Here is a 24210-nt window from a genome sequence, read left to right on the forward strand (position 1 = left end):
GTGCCTTTTCTCATGACCTATCCATTACCACTTATGCTAATGAGTTACTTTCCTGAACACACACCCACACAAACAAACACACACAAACAAACACACACACACACACACACACACACACACACACACACACACACACACACACACACACACACACACAGCACTAATAAATAGAATTGTTACTAACCTTCCCAGACCTCAAAGTCTTTAAATGCAAGCTCGGAGCCTGAGTCGTCCAGCAGCACCTCTCCGTTCAGTGTGAACATCATTGTGTGCTCATTCAAATCCACCATGCAGCCCACCACATCTCCTGGTAGCCAAGATCGCCCAAAGTGCTCGTTCCCCTGGTGCCACCTCTGGGCCTTTAAATAATACACACAAGGGGGGGGGGGGGGGGTTGTATTATAATGAATGGCATTTTACATTTATTTTGACAAATTAACACACATTTGAATCTCTTCCTTCTTTTTCTGCTGTTCTCACACACCCATCTGTCCTCTTCATTTTTACAGCTCTGATAATGATGATGATGTTGAAGAGGGCTCTCCTCGACTGACTGGCCCACCCCATCAGTAATCCTACTCCTTTCTATTTCTCTCTTGTGCACATATGCTCTCTGTCTTGCTCTCTCGGTGCACCTGGGCCTATGAGCTCTGAGTCACTCTGGCTGAAACACAGAGAGAGCTGGGAGAAATAACAGCCTCCGTGTTCACTGGTACATGCTCGGCTCTCAGGCATTGTGAGCTTCACACTTAGACATCAAATAAAGCTTCAGAACATGGCCAGAGATGAGCGGGCATTTTTTTAAAACATCAACATCAAAAGCTGAATTATTTTTAGATGAACTTATGGAAATGGTCTAGACAGCATTTGGTTTGGAAAATAACACAACATAATAATAATAATCTCCTCATCTCCTCATGCTGATGTGCAATGACCTAAATATTTCTTTAAGAACTAATGGTGGACAATTGTAAATTCAACCAGTCTTGGGTAGAGTCCCTAATTATACCCTGATCACATGGTAACTTTTATGTAAAAAAAGTCTCTGTATTTATCTGGCTTTATCTCTGTAAAGCCGCTTTGTGACAATGTCCAAAATTCAATAGGGTTGAGGTCAGAGCTTTATAGCAGGTTCATTAGGGATAAACCTCAAAGTAATAAACGTACAGGCACTAAACTTATACATTCCAAATGTATAATCTCTTTATCGATGTGAAGCTGCTTTAAAATAATGTTTATTATAAAAAGCATTATACAAATAAAACGGAACAGAATTGAAATTTTACTTCCTGCATTGCAGAGCCACAGATCATCGGTAATGAACGAGCAAATAAACGGTGACTGGCAAATATTTTTTATAAAATACCTATGGAGCAGATGCAATACATTAAAGAAAAGATTCTTCGGAGCAGGCAGGTTTATTAAAAAGATCTAATAATTAACTTTAGTAATACGCCATAAAACTGCATAAACTGTAACCTACCTTTTCGCATAAGACCACCACTCAGAATATAACATGTGATTAGAATAAAAGCATTTGAGTTTGAAGGTAATGTGAGAGCCTGTTTATTTACCTGAACAAACCCTACCATTAAACCTCCATTACTCATATTACAGGCCATTTTCAGGTGGGAACACTGGAAACGTTTCAGTTAATCCTATTCACATATTCACATCTATACAATAAAAAGTACTCAGGGAGCCGAGGAGAACCAAAGTAGCTATTTTGTAGTGAATTAACGCTTGGGTTATGCTTTTTTCCTCAATTATACAAGCATAATTATCCGTTTCTCAATCCTTACCTTAAATCCATCAAACACGAAGGCCTGGTCATCAGAGCCGAGCTCCTGGTCAGGCAGGCAGCCTGGACGAGCCCAGCCCACCCTCATCTCGCCTGCCGTCACCACCTCCAGCTCAAAGTACCACTTCCCGGCATTCACACAGTACGTCTTCTCAGCCCGGAAGATCCGAAAGCGCTCTTCAGACACGTTGTTAACATCCACTCGAGCTGCTGGAGAAGACAGACAACCAGGTTCACAAAGAGGTTTAGTACTGGACTGAAAACAGTCATTGCAGGTATTTTATATTATAACCTTTGCAGTTTTTATATTCCTGAGGTTTCTGTTAATGCATTTGTTCGAATATTTGTTTGTTTCTAACAGGGTCTTGTAAATAACAAATGCGGCACAAAAAACATAAACTTGCGTGTAATTTAATTTTTTTAACACGCCAATAGATGGCAGCACAAGGCCGCACACATAGTCACAGGGAGCACCGATGTTCATAAGTCAGTGTGCCAAAAGACATCATCCTGTGTACTTCGGGAGCTGTGTAACTGGTGCTATTCTGACCACGTGCGTTACCACGTCTGCTCTTCTGACCACGTGGGCACCATCACGAGTCCACTTTCATCATCTCATGTCCGCACTCACCCTACTCGCCAGATTTGGCTCCTGCAGACTTCGCTCTAAAGATGAAGATTCGGCTCAAGGTCCCCGTTTTAAAACTACTGCAGAAATCCGGTGCGAATCACAGAAAGTGTTTGACACGCCTCAAAAAGAAGACTTCCAGGACACTACAGGAACGCTCGAAGCGCTCTATCGCTGTGCAACTGGGCTATTTTAAAGGTGATAGTATGGAAATCTAGATAAAAAAAAGTACTTTCTTGTCAACAGAGCTAGTACCCACTCGTAAAGTGTTCGGTAAAGTGTTCTTTATCTCCGCTGTCAGTGCCAGACTAAATCTGTTCATATACGTTTTCCTACATGGAGAAGTCTTCAGGTCAGAGAACATTGTGCCTTTAATGTTTCTGCATCTTCTACCTGAAGAAAATATATCAAATCTGGTAAAGGAACTATTTTATGCCTTTATATTGTAGCTTAGAGCCAGAACTAACCTGTTTTGAAGTAGAATTTCTTTAGTGACTTTAAATGAGTAGAAATTGTGTGGTGTTATTTTATGATTATGATAGTTATGAAAGATGTCACATGAGTACAGAAAATGCAGTGATACTGGACATGGTGCTGTGATTTGTCCCTGAGGTCTTATGGAATAGCTAATCAGAATAACTGCACAATTGTACAATATTACTGTAATACAATAATTTTAGAAAGAAGAAAGGAATATTGAGTACCTGACATTACAGACACATAATAGACAAATATTTTCAGACCTCTATAGCAGGCCACTCAAGATCTTCCACTCCACTTCCACTGTAAGTAAACCATATTTTAATGAAGCTGGCTTTTTAAACAAGGGTATAGTTAAACAGGTTTGGGTCTTGTAGTTCAAGTGAAGGGAAAATGTAATGCTCCTGCATCTAATTTTATGGTAATAGTTTGGGGCAGAACCACATATGGTTGGGAAAGTACCAGTAGTTTTGTCACTATAGTGTATTTTTAGTAAAACTATAAAATAAAGTAATATACCTGAGAAATATTCTTTGCCATGCCCAATAATGGCAACTCCAACATTATGTTCTAAAACTAGATTGTAAGATTTTGACAAGGTTAAGTCAGGCTCATAGGAAATTAATGCCATAAAGCGATCTATGGCCGTGTTTCTCCATCTTTTTTCCAACACTAAAATGTGTGGCCATTACCGGTTGCCTGGAGTAACTGAATCATTATCGTCCAGCAGCAGCATAATGAAAAAAAGGTTTTGCCACAGTATCTGTAGCCCAGGAGTCAAACATGGCATTGCTGGTGTGCAGTCTGGTTTATCACTGGGTTCTGTACAACACTGGTTCTGGAAAACAAGTTATCTGTTAATCGCTTTTATACTCCCACAACACGTGATTAAACTAATTGGATCATTATTAGAGTTGAAGTGGGTGCATTAACCCAGGGAAAGCACTTAAATAGGCAGGACAGGTACTACTCAGACAGGCTTGGGATCTGGGGATGTAGTTTGAGGGGGTTTGGGGTGGGTGTTGGGGGTGGGGTTGGTTGACGTGACTAAATTGGAAGGATGTTAATAAAAATTTGAAAAGGGCTTTAAAACCCTAAAAAAAATGGGTTGCAATATGAGTATAGGAAAAAAAAATCTCAATATTGAGCTTAAAACAAATAAATACAGGCTAAAAGTGTACCTATCTACAGTATAGTATAGGACTAGGGAGGATACCTAGCGCCCAGAGATATATGAACTCCTCAGATTTCAGGCAGTTATTGATTTCAAAGGGAAGCTGCAGCAAAAAAAAAGAAAGCAGAGACGAGGGAGGAAAAATCCAGACTCCCCCAGGACAATAGAGCACTCCTGCAAATACATGCCATGACAAGATTGACAGCCGTAATCATTTTGCACCTTAATCGCACTTCCTACCCCCCCAGATACCACTTATATTCAACAGTTTATCGAAATGCACAGTCCAGTCACATTTCATCACCGTTTTAATACTACTTGTACTATACATATATATATATATATATATATATATATATATATATATATATATATATATATATATATATATATATATATATATATATAGTACAAGTAGTATTAAATATCATATATATATATATATATATATATATATATATATATATATATATATATATATATATATATATATATATATATATATATAATAACCCATTTTTTTTTAGGGTTTTAAAGCCCTTTTCTAATTTTTATTAACATCCTTCCAATTTAGTCACGTCAACCAACCCCACCCCCAACACCCACCCCAACCCCCTCAAACTACATCCCCAGATCCCAAACCTGTCTGAGTAGTACCTGTCCTGCCTATTTAAGTGCTTTCCCTGGGTTAATGCACCCACTTCAACTCTAATAATGATCCAATTAGTTTAATCACGTGTTGTGGGAGTATAGAAGCGATAAACAGATAACTTGTTTATATATATATATATATATATATATATATATATATATATATATATATATATATATATATATATACAGTGAGGAAAATAAGTATTTGAACACCCTGCTATTTTGCAAGTTCTCCCACTTAGAAATCATGGAGGGGTCTGAAATTGTCATCGTAGGTGCATGTCCACTGTGAGAGACATAATCGAAAAAAAAAAATCCAGAAATCACAATGTATGATTTTTAAACTATTTATTTGTATGATACAGCTGCAAATAAGTATTTGAACACCTGAGAAAGTCAATGTTAATATTTGGTAAAGTAGCCTTTGTTTGCAATTACAGAGGTCAAACGTTTCCTGTAGTTTTTCACCAGGTGTGCACACACTGCAGGAGGGATTTTGGCCCACTCCTCCACACAGATCTTCTCTAGATCAGTCAGGTTTCTGGCCTGTCGCTGAGAAACACAGAGTTTGAGCTCCATCCAAAGATTCTCTATTGGGTTTAGGTCTGGAGACTGGCTGGGCCACACCAAAACCTTGATATGCTTCTTACAAAGCCACTTCTTGGTTATCCTGGCTGTGTGCTTCGGGTCATTGTCATGTTGGAAGACCCAGCCTCGACCCATCTTCAATGCTCTAACTGAGGGAAGGAGGTTGTTCCCCAAAATCTCGCAATACATGGCCCCAGTCATCCTCTCCTTAATACAGTGCAGTCACCCTGTCCCATGTGCAGAAAAACACCCCCCAAAGCATGATGCTACCACCCCCATGCTTCACAGTAGGGATGGTGTTCTTGGGATGGTACTCATCATTCTTCTTCCTCCAAACACGTTTAGTGGAATTATAAGAACCCAAAAGTTCTATTTTGGTCTCATCTGACCACATGACTTTCTCCCATGAATCCTCTGGATCATCCAAATGGTCATTGGCAAACTTAAGACGTGCCTGGACATGTGCTGGTTTAAGCAGGGGAACCTTCCGTGCCATGCATGATTTCAAACCATGACGTCTAAGTGTATTACCAACAGTAACCTTGGAAACGGTGGTCCCAGCTCTTTTCAGGTCATTGACCAGCTCCTCCCTTGTAGTTCTGGGCTGATTTCTCACCTTCCTTAGGATCATTAAGACCCCACGAGGTGAGATCTTGCATGGAGCCCCAGTCCGAGGGAGATTGACAGTCATGTTTAGCTTCTTCCATTTTCTAATGATTGCTCCAACAGTGGACCTTTTTTCCACCAAGCTGCTTGGCAATTTCCCCGTAGCCCTTTCCAGCCCTGTGGACGTGTACAATTTTGTCTCTAGTGTCTTTGGACAGCTCTTTGGTCTTGGCCATGTTAGTAGTTGGATTCTTACTGATTGTATGGGGTGGACAGGTGTCTTTATGCAGCTAACGACCTCAAACAGGTGCATCTAATTTTGGATAATAAATGTAGTGGAGGTGAACATTTTAAAGGCAGACTAACAGGTCTTTGAGGGTCAGAATTCTAGCTGATAGACAGGTGTTCAAATACTTATTTGCAGCTGTATCATACAAATAAATAGTTTAAAAATCATATATTGTGATTTCTGGATTTTTTTTTTTAGATTATGTCTCTCACAGTGGACATGCACCTACGATGACAATTTCAGACCCCTCCATGATTTCTAAGTGGGAGAACTTGCAAAATAGCAGGGTGTTCAAATACTTATTTTCCTCACTGTATATATATATATATATATATATATATATATATATATATATATATATATATATATGATTATTAGTCTGATTTAAGGAGTCCTTATCTCTTATCTTATCTGAAAAATCGATGCATCCAAGAGCTCAAATAATAATGACAGCGGCCTCACATTATTTATGAACTGAACTGTATCCAATCAGCTGCTGAATATACAGAACTGCTCTGTTAAATAAAACAGTTAAGTGATTCTGTGATTTTCACAGAAATACAAAAATGCTATCTACACTCTTCTACACAAGGGACACCCATGATTGGCTAGTTTTGCTATGATTGACAGTGTACACTGAGTATGTCATCTGTCCCACCTTGATTACAGATAGCTGTGGCATTGTTGGTTGAAAAGCCCCTTACTATACATCTGATCTTTATTACAGGGTTTCCTGTGTGAAGTGGTGTAGAAGCTGTGAGGATTTACAATCGTTTAAAAACAAGGTAGATACCATGATCTTGGTCAGGAGCCTCCAGGTTGTATCCGTAACCCAGTAACGTGCGTACGGCCTCTCTCAAGCTGTCCTTGTTGGATTTCTTGGTCCTCTCGTCCAGAAGAACGTAAGGCACCAGTCGTGGATTCCTTTTGTTCTTCACATCCTGCAGGGAAAAGCAGACAGGAAGAGAAAGGCAATCTGGACGAACAAGGTTCTGCATGCATAATGTATGTAGCTCAATAAAATTCCCCGCAGGAGAAGAAGGGGAGTGCTGATGTTAAGGAAATAATAAAGATGAGGATGTAAAGGGGGTGGGTTCACGTCTAGTAAAAAGAACGTTTGTTCTTTTAGTCTGATTCCTGACTGTCAAATGTGTCATGTTTTACAAGGTAACAAGAAAAAAAAAGGAAAGGCTTTCAGATTTCTTGACATTTTAAATTCTGACTAAAGTGTACATCCTTTTTTTTCCTCTTCGGTTTTAGGTCAAACTATTATTGTGCATCTAAATGTCAGGATTTGAAGTGATGAGCCGTACACTCTGTTTTGTCAGATCGTCCCGGCCGTGCGACAGAAGCCGATTGTGCTGGAGGATGATGTCGAGTATCAGGATCGCTTTGAAAAAAGTTCTGGTGCAGAACCCTTAATGCCTTTCAGGAATTACTGTGACAACAGTAATGGTGCCTAGACGCTTAATCAACACCCTTGTGCTTTCTTAGTTATGTCTCTTGCTATTTCTCTGCACTTCGTCCTGCGCTTAGAACATCTCTAGGTGACGCTAATTGTTCTATCAGATGACAGGGAGCTTTTATCGGAAACCGTTTCTGTGTCTGTCTGTGTCACTCTGTAATCAGCTCTCGCTCTGTCTGGCACACTGGAAGATGAGTCATTCCTAATAAAAATGGTTTGCACACACACACACACACACACACACACACACACACACACACACACACGCGCGCTTACCTGCTGGATGCCGTAGGTCCATCCCTGGCGAATGCGGTCCCTGGCCCACACATTGTGAGCGTTCTCGGCCAGTCTGTCCACCATGGCCTCCTGTGTAGAAGCTAGTTTGATATGGCTCAGATCCATAGGTGCAGGTTTATAGCCACTGGACAGCTCATATCTTTATCAACACACACATTTACAATCACATGAAAGACAAAAATTTGGCACATCTATTATTACAACTGCTCTATACAGAATGCCTGCTTATAGACATTTATCCTGTACATCCTCAAAGCAATACAAATGAACAGATTCACTAATTGAGCACAGCGTGTGATAATTTAGCCATGCCGCTTGCATACTGCTACAATGCAAACTATTAAAAATGTCAATGTTGGACTACAATAATGTTGTCTGTACTGGATAATTCAGGAAAGATATTTTAAGACACATTACTACATACTGATCAGTGTTGGGCAGTAACTTTTGACAGTAACTAATACTGTAACGCGTTACTTTTAAAAATAAAGTAACTTCGTTACCCGTTACTTTTTTATATGAATGAATTTCAGCTAAAGTGTAGCCTACAGTCTGACCTGTTTACAGCAGAAATGCATTGTAGGATTGGTGGATGAACCTCTGTAAACATGAAGAAGACGCACTGTGGGCGTGTCTCTGTTTATTCAGGTCTGTGCGGCAGTAATGGCGAGTCGAGGCGAGAGCAAGACGAGTTTCTCAAAGTGGAAATATGCTCATTATTTCTCTTTAGTAGAGCATAAAGACAAAAACTTTTAAGTCAAATGTAAGCGGTGTCTTTCTGGTTCGAAGCTCGTATCTACTGCGATAAACAGCAACTCCAATCTGTTGAAGATCCTCCAGTAACTCCATGCCTGAGGAGCTAGAAGCTAGAAGCTAACCCGGTGTTCTGTTCTACATTGTTGATAGTTTTCATACATCAGCTGTGAAAGGAACATTTTTAAGAGCTCAACACAACAGCAGAAGCCACTTTAGTTTTTGATTCTGAATATATTATTCAGCTTGTTTTGTTATTTATTCCAGAAATCCTTGTGATATATTCAGTTTTTGCAGGTCTGACTTTAATAAAATAGTGTTTAAGTCAGTTTTGTGTTTGTATAGATCATAACGCATAAAAGGACATTATTGGAAACATTAAAGAAGGTTTTTTTAAAAAGTAACTAAAAAAGTTACTTTTAACAGTAACGCATTACTTTTTGGTGTAAGTAATCAACAAAGTATTTTAGTTACTTTTTGAATGAAGTAACTAGAAACTGTAACTAGTTACTATTTTTTAGTAACGAACACAACACTGATACTGATTATTACATTTTGTCCAATTTGGCCCAGCCAGCTTTCCAAAAAAGCAGTTTGCTTTCCAAAAAAATAAAAATCTCACTTGGCTGAAAGTTTGAGGTGTTTCACTTTCTCCATGGCTCGTTCATCCGCCATGCCGACATGGCAACCCAATGCCAACAGAGTCCTACAGGAGCAAAACCACAGCACAATATCACAATATATCTGTAAACCTGATGTATTACATGTACATAAATATACACATTCAGGGTTGTTCATACTGCTGTATTTTGTTATACATATCACATATGACAGAAATGCCTTGAAAAAAAAATGACATTTTTGTTGTATCATCCGTATCATCATTATTATCATCATCATAATAAACGAATTTGGCAGTGGGCGCATGGACGAGCGCCGGGTCGCGAGTGAAAGGCGGAGCATACGCTGCTACGTTTGCCTGTCATGCAAACTTAAAATACAGGTAGTCTCCGAGTTACTATGGTTCCGCTTGCAATCTGCAAAAAATTAATATTACACACAAAAAAAAATTCAGTTGTCTAGGTGTTAAAGCGTGTTTTGCTCTGTTTTGCTAAATTATGTACTGTAATGTGTTCAATTATTATTACATCATCAAATGACAGTATACTACCTCATACTGATCAGACTCCTAGGTAGGCTAGGCCATGTCTCAACTTACAATACTTTCAATCTACGATGAGGTCAATACATAGTAACTCGGGGACAATCTGTACATACATGACTGAATAAAGGAGATCATTACCTTTACAATGGTTTGTACTGTGTAATGAGTGAACAACAAAACGTTTCTCTCCATGAGTAAATATATATAATAATCTACCCCACACTACGACTCTCTAGTGTGTATTAAAGCCGGTGTGATGAAGAACACTGTAGTCTGTACGGCATTTGATTAATAGAAGAGCCGAAAGGCGTCAGTCTGCTATGTGGAAAAAATTCACATGCACACAATAAAAATATATATATAAATAAGAAAATCTGCATTTCTTACACATTAGTGTACGCACAAACACGCACACAAACAAGACGTGGCCTCATTAGAGGAGAAATGAACTCCAGCTGGAGCTGAGAGGAGAATGGAGAACGAAAGAAGGGGAAAGTATGCGAAAAATTAATTCCTCATTTCTGTTGCAGGGTGAGGGCTGAACTGCATGTAGCGTGGCAGGAATGTGAATTGCATCATGAAGTTTCTTTACACCCTCATGGCCCAAACACCTGAGACAAGACCAGGCTTTATGTTGGCAAGCTTTTTGTCAGAGGTTTGTACTCAGACAGACAAATTAATTTGATATGTTTCTAATAAATGAGAGCCTCTGAAATATTACAGTAATGGTATGAACCTTATAGTGTCACTCAGTTCTAGAGAAAAATACAGCAAAATAAAAAAATAAAAAAATACATACACACACACACACACACACACACACACACACACACACACACACACACACACATATTAGGGATGGTAAAATTCATATCACACAAGCGTCGCGTCCGTACATCGGCATACAAGTTAACCATGTCATGCATTGATTTTTTAAAAAGTGTGTTTGTATCACGATGCATCATTTTAAACATATTTGCATCAGTAAAAAAATAATAATAATAAAAAAAAAAAAAAAAAAAAAAAAAAAAAATATATATATATATATATACACACACACACACACAGTGGTGTGAAAAAGTGTTTGCCCCCTTCCTGATTTCTTAACTTTTTGCATGTTTGTCACACTGTAATGTTTCAGATCATTAAGCTAATTTAAATATTAGTAAAAGAGAACACAAGTGAACACAACATGCAGTTTTTAAATGAAGGTTTAATTATTGAGGGGAAACAAAATCCAAAACTTTATGGCCCTGTGTGAAAAAAACTGTGGTTTATCACACCTGAGTTCAAATTCTCTAGCCACACCCAGGCCTGATTACTGCCAAACCTGTTCCCTTTCAAGAAAAAAAAAAATAGGACCTGCCTGACGAAGTGAAGTAGAACAAAAGATCCTAGACATCATGCATAGATCCAAAGAAATTTAGAAACAAATGAGAAAGTAATTTCGATCTATCTATAATATATAAACATACTATATATCAGTAGATGCGCTATACTTTTGTTATTTAAAAAGTGACCAATAATTTTTGACAAATATATACAAATATATATATTTATAGATTTATTTTTCTACACTAAACAAGCTCGTTCTCTCAGCACCACTGCTGCTATGTGAATATGACTTATTACAAGTACGGAGACCGAGGCGTGTCCTGAGACGCCCCCCTCCCAGATGCGCTGAACTTCTACGCCCGGTTTGAGGTGCAGAACAACATGGTGGCGAGGAAGAACACCCCTCCTCCCAGTGACCAGGTGCTCTGTCTAACCACAGCTGAAGTAAGGGAAAACCCTATGCAGAATTAACCCACGGAGATCTGCTGGACCAGAAAACATTCCTGGAAAAGTGCTCAGGGAATGTGCAGAACAGCTAGCGGCTGGCTTTATTGACATCTTCAATCAGTCTTTTGCATCAATGACTATCGTCCTGTCACACTCACACCCATCGTAATAAAGTTCTTCGAGAGACTCGTCATGAGGCGCATCAAGACTCAGCTACCACACTCACTGGACCCCATGCAGTTTGTGTACTATCCATACCGTTCCACGGACGATGCCATCACCACGACCCTCCCTCTGGCTCACTCTGGCCATACAGTTATATTCACATTAAATATAAATTAACATGGCAGATGTAGAGCTGCATCTTCCCTAACAAAAGAGAAAAAGATCCTAACCTAATCTTTTAAAACTTAATATTTTTTCTTTTTTGCGTTACAATGGCCTATTTGTGTAAGGGCCATGTGTAAGAAATCAGAAAGCACTTAAGTAAATGTATGATTTGCTGTCTGTCTGAACCAAAGAAATAAAAGTGAACTATCTGTATAATATTGAAATGCGTAGCATTATAGTTTTTTCCATTGCATTAAATTGCATTGTGTTGAATCAAATTCAGATTGCACTGCATCGAAGTGGGGGTGGGGGGGGTCATTAAGCATGAATCGCAGACAGACAGACAGACAGACAGACAGAGACAGACAGACAGACAGACAGACAGACAGACAGACAGACAGACAGACAGACAGACAGACAGATAGATAGATAGATAGATAGATAGATAGATAGATAGATAGATAGATAGATAGATAGATAGATATTCCATGTAAACCCTGACAGTCACAGTGGTCTACAGCTCCAACTGGATTGGAAAGATTTATCAAAGGCACTGAAAGTAAAAAAAGAACTGCTGGCACAGACAAGAAAAGCTGGAAAGCAGAGATCTGCACTGAAAACCACAGCCACGTGGTTTTCAACCTGTAATTTTCTCACAGGAAGATACCAAGGAGAAAATGAGCAAACTGCACCAATCTGGACGAGGCTTAGTTCTGTATTTATTACTTTCATTACTGTAACGCACACTTTTATTTCTCTTTTACTGACACAATAATGCCTCTGAAAACTAGGAGTGAGGCGGCACGTTAAATGTAATGTTTTGTACATTGCACAGCCTGAAGAGTAGATGGATTTTACCCATGATGCTCTCCGTAATGGAGCCTGCTGAGGATTGTGACAGAAGTTTGTGTGGATTTAAATATAAACCTTACATAAATGATTCAAATATCATTCTCAGTAGTTTTACTTTTGAAAAGCTATAAAAAATTAGTTCTTTGGTACTTTTACACAAGTACACTAGTGTTTTTACTTCAACTGGAATCATCTTTAAGCCGTGGATTATTACTTGGGGATGTGACAGCTTAGTGGTTAAAGCATTGGACTTTGGATCTGAAGGTCATAAGTTCAAATCTCAGCTACACCAAGCTGCCCTGCCTATTCCCCCTTCAACCCCATAAGTTGCTCTGGGATAGAGTGTCTGCTAAAATGCCAGAAAGTTTAAATGTAATGCATTTTTACTCAAGTTCAGGTATGTACCTGTCTAGCACTGATTTAATTGGGGAGAAAGTAAAAGGAAACCACAAGCACACTAGAGATTTCTAAAGAAACAGGAAACCTGAGCTCATGATCCAGTCTGAAGCTGTAGCATTGATACAAAATGTGTGTATCAAATAATAATCAAACATTCTGAGCTATTCTTCTGCATCTCAGTGTTTAACTGTATGTTAAATAATCCTACTTCACTGTTTCGAGTGTAAAGCAGTGAAATATGCTAATTTTCCTCACATTCTTGCTGGTAACTAATCACAGTTAGAACTGTTTTCTCAAAACTGATGCTAGTCCTCAAACAGCTCAACTCTAATTTAATCAAGTTCTAGGCTCAATGAAATAGTATCCATCTAAATGTAGTGTGGAGGAGTGTGTATCTTGACAGTTTCTGCACGTGTGGGTGTGAAAGCAGGCTGGGGAGAGAGTGTGTAGGACTGTGTAGAGTGTAAAGGTGCAGGGTGTGTAGGAGTGTGTGCCTGCCTGGTGTCTTCAGGTGTTGCTGAGAACGTCGCTGAGTATCGCAGCACTTGAATTTGTGCTCATGTTTCATTGCAAGGATGCATTTAAGTTTCGGTTTTTAGCTTTTACATGATTTAGTCGTTTAAAAAAATATATATATAAAAATCGATAAAAATGACCAAAAATCAAATCATTTGTTGAAATACGCCACATGTTTAACATACTTCAGCGTCTCCAGCGACATCTGTAGGTTGTAGCTGCGCTCCTGTTCTGGCAGTTTGGAGAACTCCACCAGACACGGGTGCTGCCTCTTGTTGTCATCCCGTACCTGCGGGACAAACAAAAACAGTGGTGCGTTATGGGTAGTACAGCATAAAAATTCGGACACACACAATTATCTGATAACGTCATCTTCCTACAGTGAACTGAGTCAGGTGTATCAGAGAAGGGAAAAATACAGTGTGTGTGTGTGTGTGTGTGTGTGTGTGTGTGTGTGTGTGTGTGTGTGTGTGTGTGTGTGTGAGAGAGAGAGAGAGAGAGAGAGAGAGAGAGAGAGAGAGAGAGAGAGAGAGAGAGAGAGAGAGAGAGAGAGAGAGAGAGAGAGAATCTGTGTGTATTAGAAAAATAAATAGGGCAGAAAGACAGAGAGGGGGCAGTACGCCTTCACTCTATCATGCTGTGACTGTAATTAGCTTTAACAATAATAGATCAGACAGCCAATCACGAAGCTGCCACCCAATCTGTGCTTCACCACGCCTGAAAGTGAGAGAAAAAAAAGAGAGAGATGAACAGCAGAAATTCTGACTATATTATACGCAGGCTTATATCTGTGTGTGTGTATGTTCATATGAATGCATGTGGCAGCATGAGTGTGAGGGAGAATGCAAAGGGAGACTGAAATTGATAGGAACCAAGATTACATAAAAACCCTGGAGATATCCTGAGACCTTTTCTGTACAAATTACACATTTAATATCACATACAAACATTTAGTTATCACACTGTGTCTGTAACCTGTCAGCTACTGTATTTCATATGGATCAGCACACGGATGTGTAAATGTCCCTAAAATGTCACATCCAAACCCAGAATGTGTTTCAACCTCAATGTGCACAGTTTTCACACAACAGTTGAAGGAGTTTTAATCTGTTGTGATAACAATTGCAATGTTACCTTCATGAATTAACCGAACACTGCACTTGTGAATGATGTATAGTATATCCAGAGCAGTGGTGGACAGAAGTAAATGTAAGTACTGAACTTTATAACTACACATTTCCTATCATAACTGACCCATTTATACATAGAATCCAATGGTTCATTTGTAAAAAGCACACTTGTAAATAACATCTGTACATTCATTTAAACAATATTTCTACTTCTGTATATAGTGCATTATTTAATTGTCTGTTTTACTCATACAGTGGTACCTTGACCTACGAGTGCAATAATGTACGGGTTTTTCGAGGTACGAGCGGTCACTCGGTCGATTTTTTTGCTTTGTTACGCAAGCAGGAAATTAAGATACGAGCTCGAGACGCCGCTGCTGGATGGCGAAGCGAAGCCAGAAAGCGAAGATTGTGACAAAAATTAAGATAAGCAAAGAAGAAAAAGTAAAAATTTAAAAGTTTAGGGATACGTAGTGTACGGGATTGATAGTAAAAAACAAGTTCTGATCCAGATTAAGTACTTTTTTTCAAATGTCTGTACTTTACTGAAGTGTTTCCATTCGGGGAGACTTATTTTAACTTCACTAAATTTTGATGACAAATATTTTACTCAACTACATTTTGCGAAATTATCATTCCTTTTTATATTTTTGTGGATAAAAATTTCACTGGTCAATCGCACAGCAAGCCACCAATCATGGTAGAGCACGTCTACTCTTCACCAACATGCAGATCAGCATTTTGTGAGTAATAAATGATGGAAGAAACTCCTGACTCGGACTTTGCACAACACCTGTGGCCTTATTTGTGTGATTTTTTTAAGTAGTTGAAAAGAAGGTTTTGGGCTCATGATAACTTGAATAGATATCAATCAGTGTCTGACTCATAAATAAAACTTTCTTTCTTTGGGCTTCTCCCATTAGGGGGCGCCACAGCGGATCAGCCACATGTTTGATTTGGCACATGTTTTTACGCTGGATGCTCTTCCTAACGCAACCCTCCCCATTTAACCGGGCTTGGGACCGGCACTTAGAGTGGCTGGGGTTGGTTCCCTGACTGGGGATCGAACCCGGGCCGCAGCGGTGAGAGCGCCGCATCCTAACCACTAGACCACCAGGGGACCGAATCATTAATATCATTCTATTAATAAATTAATAGGCTAAATTAAGAGTCTTTTCACATAAACTGAGTTGATTAAGCAATAATAGGAACATTATAGCAATAAGAAATCAGACAGTAGTACTTTGGATACTTAAGTACATTTGAAGGCAAGTAATTTAGTACTTTTGAAAGTAAAAGTTTAAAGGGAGCACGTTAACTTTTACTGGAATAATATTTTAAAGTGTCTCTACTTTAACTCGAGGACATGGTCTGTGTACTTTGTCCACCACAGATCCAGGGATTATCCCCCTGTACTGATTGCTTCATGCTGGCTCACGGCACTATGTCACACTTTAGCATTTTTAGTTTTTATGGAACTGCTACACTACATCTTAACCCCTGCATTGTTATTTTTTTCACGTCCTAATTGTGTACAGCTGTTTTAGTGCCCCCTTTATGTCCAAAAGATATACAATGAGCTTACTGTTTTTACCGAGCCTTTGTTTTCTGTTCAGATTTCCTGGTTCTTCATTTTGTTATGTTCTTGTTCTGCCTGTTTGCTGGTTATGGTTTTAATGCGTGATTTGGATTTGTCTGCCAGTTCACTTTAGAAACGTGTTTTACAATAAAGTGGCAGCTTTGTGGTTAAGGTTCTGAGTTACTGATTGGAAGGTCGGGGGTTCAAGCCCCACTATTGCCAAAGCTGCTACTGTTGGGCCCTTGAGCAAGGCCCTTATCCCTCTGTGATCAAGGGATGCTGAATCATAGCTGACTCGGTGCTCTGACTCCTGCCTCCTAACATCGCTGGCATATTTTTACTCGCACTCATACTACATGGCATTTAATGTTGTGAATGTCCGAGACACAAAGCTCCTGGTCTGGTCTATACATTACAGCAGTTACAAGTTCATGGTGCTACAGAGAAACCAAAGAACTCCTCTGTCCTTTCACATGTGCTGATTACACTTGTGCTGAAATCACATCCACCAGAGACTCAAAAAAAAAGGTTAAGGCAGAATGTTTGCAGCAACAACGCAAGCCGGAGCTAAACTTATTCACAACTTGCTGGAAGATCTAATTCTGTCAAGTATTTACAGTATATGGAGCAGACAGCTGAACTACGAACACCACGTCGGCCTCCTTTTTCTGCTTATTCATTTTATGCACACTTTTCACGACACTTCGGAGTCGGGTTAATAAATTGGATGCTTGCAAAGTGCTGTTCATGCTCTTACAGGAGCTCTCAAGCTTCTACAAAACCTGCAAAATCATGTGGGAAAACAGCATCTGTGTGTATTATTATCTAATCACACTTTAAAGTCAATTGTACACTGCAATAAAGATTGTAGGTGATAGACTCAGGCTTTTCGACTGTGTTGTTTCTACTGATTTTTATGTGACGTAAAATATTCAGTCTAACTCACCACTCCATATGTCCAGCCCAGCTCGATCTTGTTCATGACCCAGAGCTCGTGGATGTTCTCGGCCAGCTTCTCTCGGATTCGCTCCAGGTGAGGGGGCAACACAATCTAACATGCAAACAAATTTATCAATATTTCATCCTAACATTCAATTGATTATTACTGCATTATAATCTTCTCATGAATCTGTTGTTCAGAAATTATTAAATCGTTCTTTTTGAACACTGGGAGAAATTACAACTAGCCATTTTCAGCACTAATATTGAGCTTCAATAACTATTAGATTATTTGTCTATATTAATGTGTATATCTGTGATTAAGTGTACTTGTATAGGAGTGTGTGCTTGTATAGGAGTGGAGTGTGTGCTTGTGTAGGAGTGTGTGCTTGTATAGGAGTGTGTGCTTGTGTAGGAGTGTGAACTTGTTTAGGATTGTGTACCTGTATAGGAGTGTGTGCTTGTGTAGGAGCGTGTGCTTGTGTAGGAGTGTGTGCTTGTGTAGAAGTGTGTGCTTGTGTAGGAGTGTGTACCTGTATAGAAGTGTGTGCTTGTGTAGGAGCGTGTGCTTGTGTAGGAGTGTGTGCTTGTGTAGAAGTGTGTGCTTGTGTAGGAGTGTGTACCTGTATAGAAGTGTGTGCTTGTGTAGGAGCGTGTGCTTGTGTAGGAGTGTGTACTTGTTTAGTATTGTGTGCTTGTATAGTAGTGTGTGCTTGTGTGGGAGTGTGTGCTTGTATAGTAGTGTGTGCTTGTGTGGGAGTGTGTGCTTGTATAGTAGTGTGTGCTTGTGTAGGAGTGTGTACTTGTTTAGGATTGTGTACCTGTATAGAAGTGTGTGCTTGTGTAGGAGCGTGTGCTTGTGTAGGAGTGTGTGCTTGTATAGTAGTGTGTGCTTGTGTAGGAGTGTGTGCTTGTATAGGAGTGTGTGCTTGTGTAGGAGTGTGTACTTGTTTAGGATTGTGTACCTGTATAGGAGTGTGTGCTTGTGTAGGAGCGTGTGCTTGTATAGTAGTGTGTGCTTGTGTAGGAGTGTGTGCTTGTATAGTAGTGTGTGCTTGTGTAGGAGTGTGTGCTTGTATAGTAGTGTGTGCTTGTGTGGGAGTGTGTGCTTGTATAGTAGTGTGTGCTTGTGTGGGAGTGTGTGCTTGTATAGTAGTGTGTGCTTGTGTAGGAGTGTGTACTTGTTTAGGATTGTGTACCTGTATAGAAGTGTGTGCTTGTGTAGGAGCGTGTGCTTGTGTAGGAGTGTGTGCTTGTATAGTAGTGTGTGCTTGTGTAGGAGTGTGTGCTTGTATAGTAGTGTGTGCTTGTGTAGGAGTGTGTGCTTGTATAGTAGTGTGTGCTTGTGTAGGAGTGTGTGCTTGTATAGGAGTGTGTGCTTGTGTAGGAGTGTGTACTTGTTTAGGATTGTGTACCTTTATAGGAGTGTGTGCTTGTGTAGGAGCGTGTGCTTGTGTAGGAGTGTGTGCTTGTATAGGAGTGTGTGCTTGTGTGGGAGTGTGTGCTTGTGTAGGATTGTATACTTGTGTAGGAGCGTGTACTTGTGTAGGAGCGTGTGCTTGTGTAGAAGTGTGTATTTCTGTAGGAGTGTGTACCTGGCTGGTGTCCACAGGTATGGGTGTAAATGCAGCCTGGGAGAGGCTGAGCGTTGGCCCCAGCAGGTCTCTGGTTACGCCTTGGTCGTGTTTATATTCCTGATTGTGCTCCACTCGTAGCTTCTCTCGTGGTAACACAGCCTCGAAACATGGCGCGTAGCCAGTTGGAGGGAGGAACTTAAACTCTCCGTGGCGACCACCCAAAAGAAAGCGCACTCTACAGAAAGAAAGGGAAACACTTACAGTAGACTTCCCATCATAGCGGGCATTACATCAGATAACAGAACAAAAACCTGATAAACCCGATTAAATATAATGAGACCATTTAGATAATTAGACCTAAAGCAACTTTGAGTTAAGTACATTTCTTTATATTGTAACTAGAGAGATAAAACAAAACATGTGGAATTAGATGAATGTTAACCAAATGCACTTATTTTAAGTTATTCAAAACGCACAGTTCACCACTTAATAACTGTCCATTAGATATCAGGGTAAATGAATGTTAACACAATCCTAACTACCTTTTCTGACCTGTCCATGCTTTTGTCAATGATTTTTACTGCACTTCTGTACTTGCTGACAAACTGTGGAATCATTTATGCTGGAATGTGGCGTCAATTGTAGATCAATGAAGCACATTGTATTATCTACAAAGATACGTATGGAAAGATACACAAAGGATGGATCACCACATCCTAAATGCTTACAAAGCTGCAGAATATATCCTTACAGCAGATTATGTTATTCCAGCATGCCTATGCTTTTTTACACTTTAATGCAATAAATATATAAATAAATAAATAAATAAATAAATAAATAAATAAATAAATAAATAAATAATGTAATGTCAATTAACACACATTTAGAATGTGTTTACTTTATTACATTGTAATATGCGAGTTATAATAAGTTTATTATGCGTTTACTTTATTACATTGTAATATGCGAGTTATTACACACGTTCATTAAGTGTTTATGACACTGTAATATGATTTTTGTTGTTTTTTTCTCCTATTTTTTTTCTTAAGGCCATGCACCATGCCAGATTCTTTGGCTACAATAATGGTGCATGCCAGGTTTAGTTATACAAATATAAAACTAATGTTTAATATAATGTTTAAGATCAATGTTTTTGACTTGATTAAAAAGCTTTTAAAAAAGTATTAAAAGAATAAAACAAGTTCCTCAAAGGGCAGAAGTATTACAGTCCAGCAAAATGTGTTTAATGGACAATGGATTCTGACAGGATAAACATTTTGGGGAATTTTCTCCTAAAAAAGAAAAATGTGTGTGTTAGATTTGAGTGTTCTATCCGTCCTCTCGTGTGGAATTTGATCCCAGCGATTTTAAGAATGGAAAATGTTTTCCCCCCAAACAGAAGTTTTATTTCATGTCATTTGTTGTTTAAGCACTTATTTCTTTCTAATTGCCATTTATTTCTGGGGTGTGCATTCAATGTTGGTTTTAGATCTGTGGAACGTATAAAGCATTTTGCTGGTTCTGTAGATAATCTTGTTTTAATGGCACTGGGATTTATTTCACGTGTTCATTAGGTGTTTACTTTGTCATGTTGTTATATGCTATTTATTACACGTTCATTGTGTTTATTTTGTTACATTGTTATATGCTATTTATAACAAAATCATTGTGTTTACTGTCACATTGTTATATGCTATTTATTACACATGTTTATTGTGTTTACTTGATTACACTGTAATATGTCAGTTATTACACACACATGTTCTACTGCCGTACAGCTGGGTAACATGCACTCACTTGACTCCTGCGGAGAAGCTGACGACAGGGAAGAAGAGGCCATCTGTGTTAAAGTTCTCAAACATGCCCTGAACCGGCTGCCCGTTAATTCGGAACGAGATACTGGGAGCGCTGAGATCCAGACAACAGCTCACCACATCGTCCACACAGAGCAGGTGCTGATTGGGGGAGCTGACCGTCCGTGCGATGCAGCCTGCAGATCAAAAAAACCACAAACACATGTTTGTATGATAAAAGTGAAAAACGTGACTGGCCTTTTAGCATGAAGCAGCACAAACCTCTTTTACTAGCAAAATGAAAAATGTGTGTTAAATGATCATTTAGTATGATATGGATATAGAATTTGATTAAGCGCTCACCTGACCACAGATGTAGTCCATCAAATCCATAAGAGTAAAGATCATCTCCGACTCCATTGCCCCCCCAGCCCTCTCCCCCTCCTGGGTAAGGCGAGTACCCAGGTGTAGATGCCCATCCTATCCTCAGATGAGTCGCCTCCGCAGTCACAAACGGCTCCATTTGGTCTACGATCAGCTCGTAATACCACTTCTTGTACTGCGCCGAGCCTTCGTTCACTCCCAGGAAGATGTTTGGCCTCATGCTGCGGGACATAATCGCATTCACCATTTAGCCACTGTGTATATATTTTGTACTTATTTCAGCTTATTTAACAAATGTCTGCACATAAGAAACACACAATATTATTTATTTATTCAGTTTCAAAGAATCCATATCGCTTGAATGTCGTAAAAACGTTGGCGATGACAGGAAGTGGCAGCGATTTCACACATGCACGGAACAAAATCTGAGTTTTTGCACATGCTCAATACAAACCGTGTTTCCGGATCGAGTAGTGACAGTGACACTGCGCTCACTTAGTACGTTTGTAAGGGAACTCAGTGAGGGCAACAGCTCGGTATGAATACGTGAACCGTTACACCAGAGATATTTACCACGGTCATATGTGTGTCAGTTATTTACATACTATTATTCATACAATGTATTATTTTTTTGCTAAGCACAATTTGTTAGCCCTTTTTTATCATATCAATTAATGTAAATGCTCCGCCATAGAACAACCACAGACTAATATTCAAGTTATGGGTCATTATCAGTAGCACACCAAAGCAGAACATTGCAGGCTTGTTGTCTAAAATGACCTTACAAAGATCAAATTACCATAATAGTAACAGGCAAATGATGTGTGTGTGTGTGTGTGTGTGTGTGTGTGTGTGTGTGTGTGTGTGTGTGTGTGTGTGTGTGTGTGTGTGTCAGTGTGCTCAAAAAAATCTTGCTTGTAAAACTGAATGTACCTGCTCACGTAATTGACCATGCGTGTCTGCAGTAGCAAGTCTCTCCCTGGGAGCAGATTATCACAGATGAGGTGCTGGTTGGAACGAACCGCAACCCCGTGACACACACACAGAGAACACAGAACATCCAGGACCTAGGAGAAAGCATGCAGGATGATGAGCACTTGCATCTTACAAGTATTTGTATTAGATATGTGTTATTGGTGTTTACTGGTGATATTAGACATGTATTACTTGTGTTTACTGGTAATATTAGATATGTATTACTAGTCAAGACCATTAGAATAGCTAGTATGAACTTCAACCCAACAAAAGACCATAATCTCCATGACACCTGCCTCTTTATTGAATTATATAAGTGCTTTAAATAATATTTTTCCACTGACTCAAGCTGCAGCAGGCAGGATGAGGCAGAATTTAATCAATCAAATCTGCTGTAAAGCACTAGATCACTTATTATTTACGATGCTGAAATCAGAGCAGCTGGGCTTTATGAGACACACACACACACACACACACACACATACACATACACATACACACAAACAAGCACACACACACACACACACACACACACACACACACACACACACACACACACACACACAGTATGACAATCTAAATTTTAATTTAGAGAGGCCACCCAAATGCTAGCCAAGCAGCGTTTTAAGAAAACGTGATTCTACTTCAAACACGCTCGCACAAAAGCCTAGCCAGACATCCTTATACAAAATCTGAAGAAAGTATTATAAAGAAGGGACAGGTCTGCATCTGACCTTGTGGTTGCGTCCATGCTTGTCCAGCAAAGAGATGATGGATTTTATATGTCCCTCTTTGATGATGTTCAGGGCTTCAGGACTCTCCACAAGCACACAGTGCAACACCTCGAGGATCCCTGTAGTGAAAAGTTGGCGCTTTAAATTTAACTCTTTAACTGACAAGTCTAAAGGTGTAGTTTAGCAAAAAAAGAAACGTGTCATGGTCCCCCCCACCCAAAAAAAAAAATCTAATCCACCAGCCTGGAGTCTGATGTATTTTTTGCTGAATTTGTAATGAAGCTTTAAATATAATATAGATGGCTGGTAATGAAAGTCTGTCTCTGAATTAATCTTTTTTAATTGTATTTTTTAAATGTTACTTAGTTTAATATACAGTATCACAGTTGGTACAAACTGTCTACACCTTCCCTGCTGATTCAATTTCCCTGTGCATGTTTTGACAAATGACTAAACACACACTTATTTCTCTGTGTTTCTGTTATGTATTAAACATAACAGAACAGTCTACAGCTGTGCTTCACATATCGCCCAAACACAAACATGATTAGTCTGATTATTTATGCATGGTGTGTGTATTATAATCATACTCTTGATGTCACCCAAATGAGGATGGGTTTCCCTTTTAAGTCTGGTTCCTCTCAAGGTTTCTTCCTTATAACATCTAAGGGAGTTTTTCCTTGCCACAGTGGCCATGGCTGCTCATCAGAGATAAATGCACACTATTCACCTTAACTCTTAAAATTCTGTAAAGCTGCTTTGAGACAATGTCTGTTGTGAAAAGTGCTATAAAAATAAACTTGACTTGACTATTAAAATTACAAGCTTTAGTATAAAGTTGACCAAGATTTATAAAAGCCTATGTTTACCAGGCTTCAAAAAACTAATGATCTTATTTGTAAATGTTTGAGTTTTAATACACAGATCAGCACACTCGTGTAATCAGCATCAATTCAGCACCATGGCCAGCTCTAAACTAAGCATGTATTATCCTATGTAGTCTAAACATAATCCATTCACACTAACTCAAATACATACAGAAATGTCAAGATGCTGGTGAATTCTTCATTTCTCCTTTTAAAATACATTATATGGATAAAATTGATGGACACCCAACTACCAATTCTGTCCCATTTTGCAATTATATTTTCCTCCACTTTTCTGGGAAAATGCTAATCATGTGTCCTTGTTATTTTTCCAGTCCTGACTCGGCTGGTGTTATCTGCGTTTTAGTTCTCAATTTGTTTGTCTATTTATAACCTTTATGACCTATTTTTCTTTAGTCACATACATAAACATACACAGTAGGACATGGAATAA

The 24210-nt window shown here is 39.1% G+C and overlaps 1 protein-coding gene across 10 annotated transcripts in view; it reads right to left on the bottom strand.

Annotated features, from left to right (window-relative positions):
* ryr2a (ryanodine receptor 2a (cardiac)) overlaps window positions 1-24210 on the bottom strand; it is a 245986-nt gene that overhangs the window by 102942 nt on the left and 118834 nt on the right. For 8 of the 10 annotated variants that reach the window (XM_083556369.1, XM_083556367.1, XM_083556361.1 and 5 more), the window contains 12 exons: window positions 22891-23009; window positions 22115-22248; window positions 21161-21402; window positions 20802-20994; window positions 19023-19239; window positions 17435-17539; window positions 13965-14068; window positions 9358-9441; window positions 7962-8121; window positions 7014-7161; window positions 1803-2011; window positions 185-359 (listed from right to left, as the gene is read on the bottom strand). In XM_083556369.1, coding sequence (XP_083412495.1) covers window positions 185-359; window positions 1803-2011; window positions 7014-7161; window positions 7962-8121; window positions 9358-9441; window positions 13965-14068; window positions 17435-17539; window positions 19023-19239; window positions 20802-20994; window positions 21161-21402; window positions 22115-22248; window positions 22891-23009 — 1890 coding nt within the window. The remainder of the gene's footprint in view (window positions 1-184; window positions 360-1802; window positions 2012-7013; window positions 7162-7961; window positions 8122-9357; window positions 9442-13964; window positions 14069-17434; window positions 17540-19022; window positions 19240-20801; window positions 20995-21160; window positions 21403-22114; window positions 22249-22890; window positions 23010-24210) is intronic. The other 2 variants (XM_083556368.1, XM_083556362.1) reach the window with 1 other exon arrangement.

Source organism: Silurus aristotelis (assembly GCF_946808225.1).
Source record: "Silurus aristotelis genome assembly, chromosome: 12".
NCBI lineage: Eukaryota > Metazoa > Chordata > Actinopteri > Siluriformes > Siluridae > Silurus > Silurus aristotelis.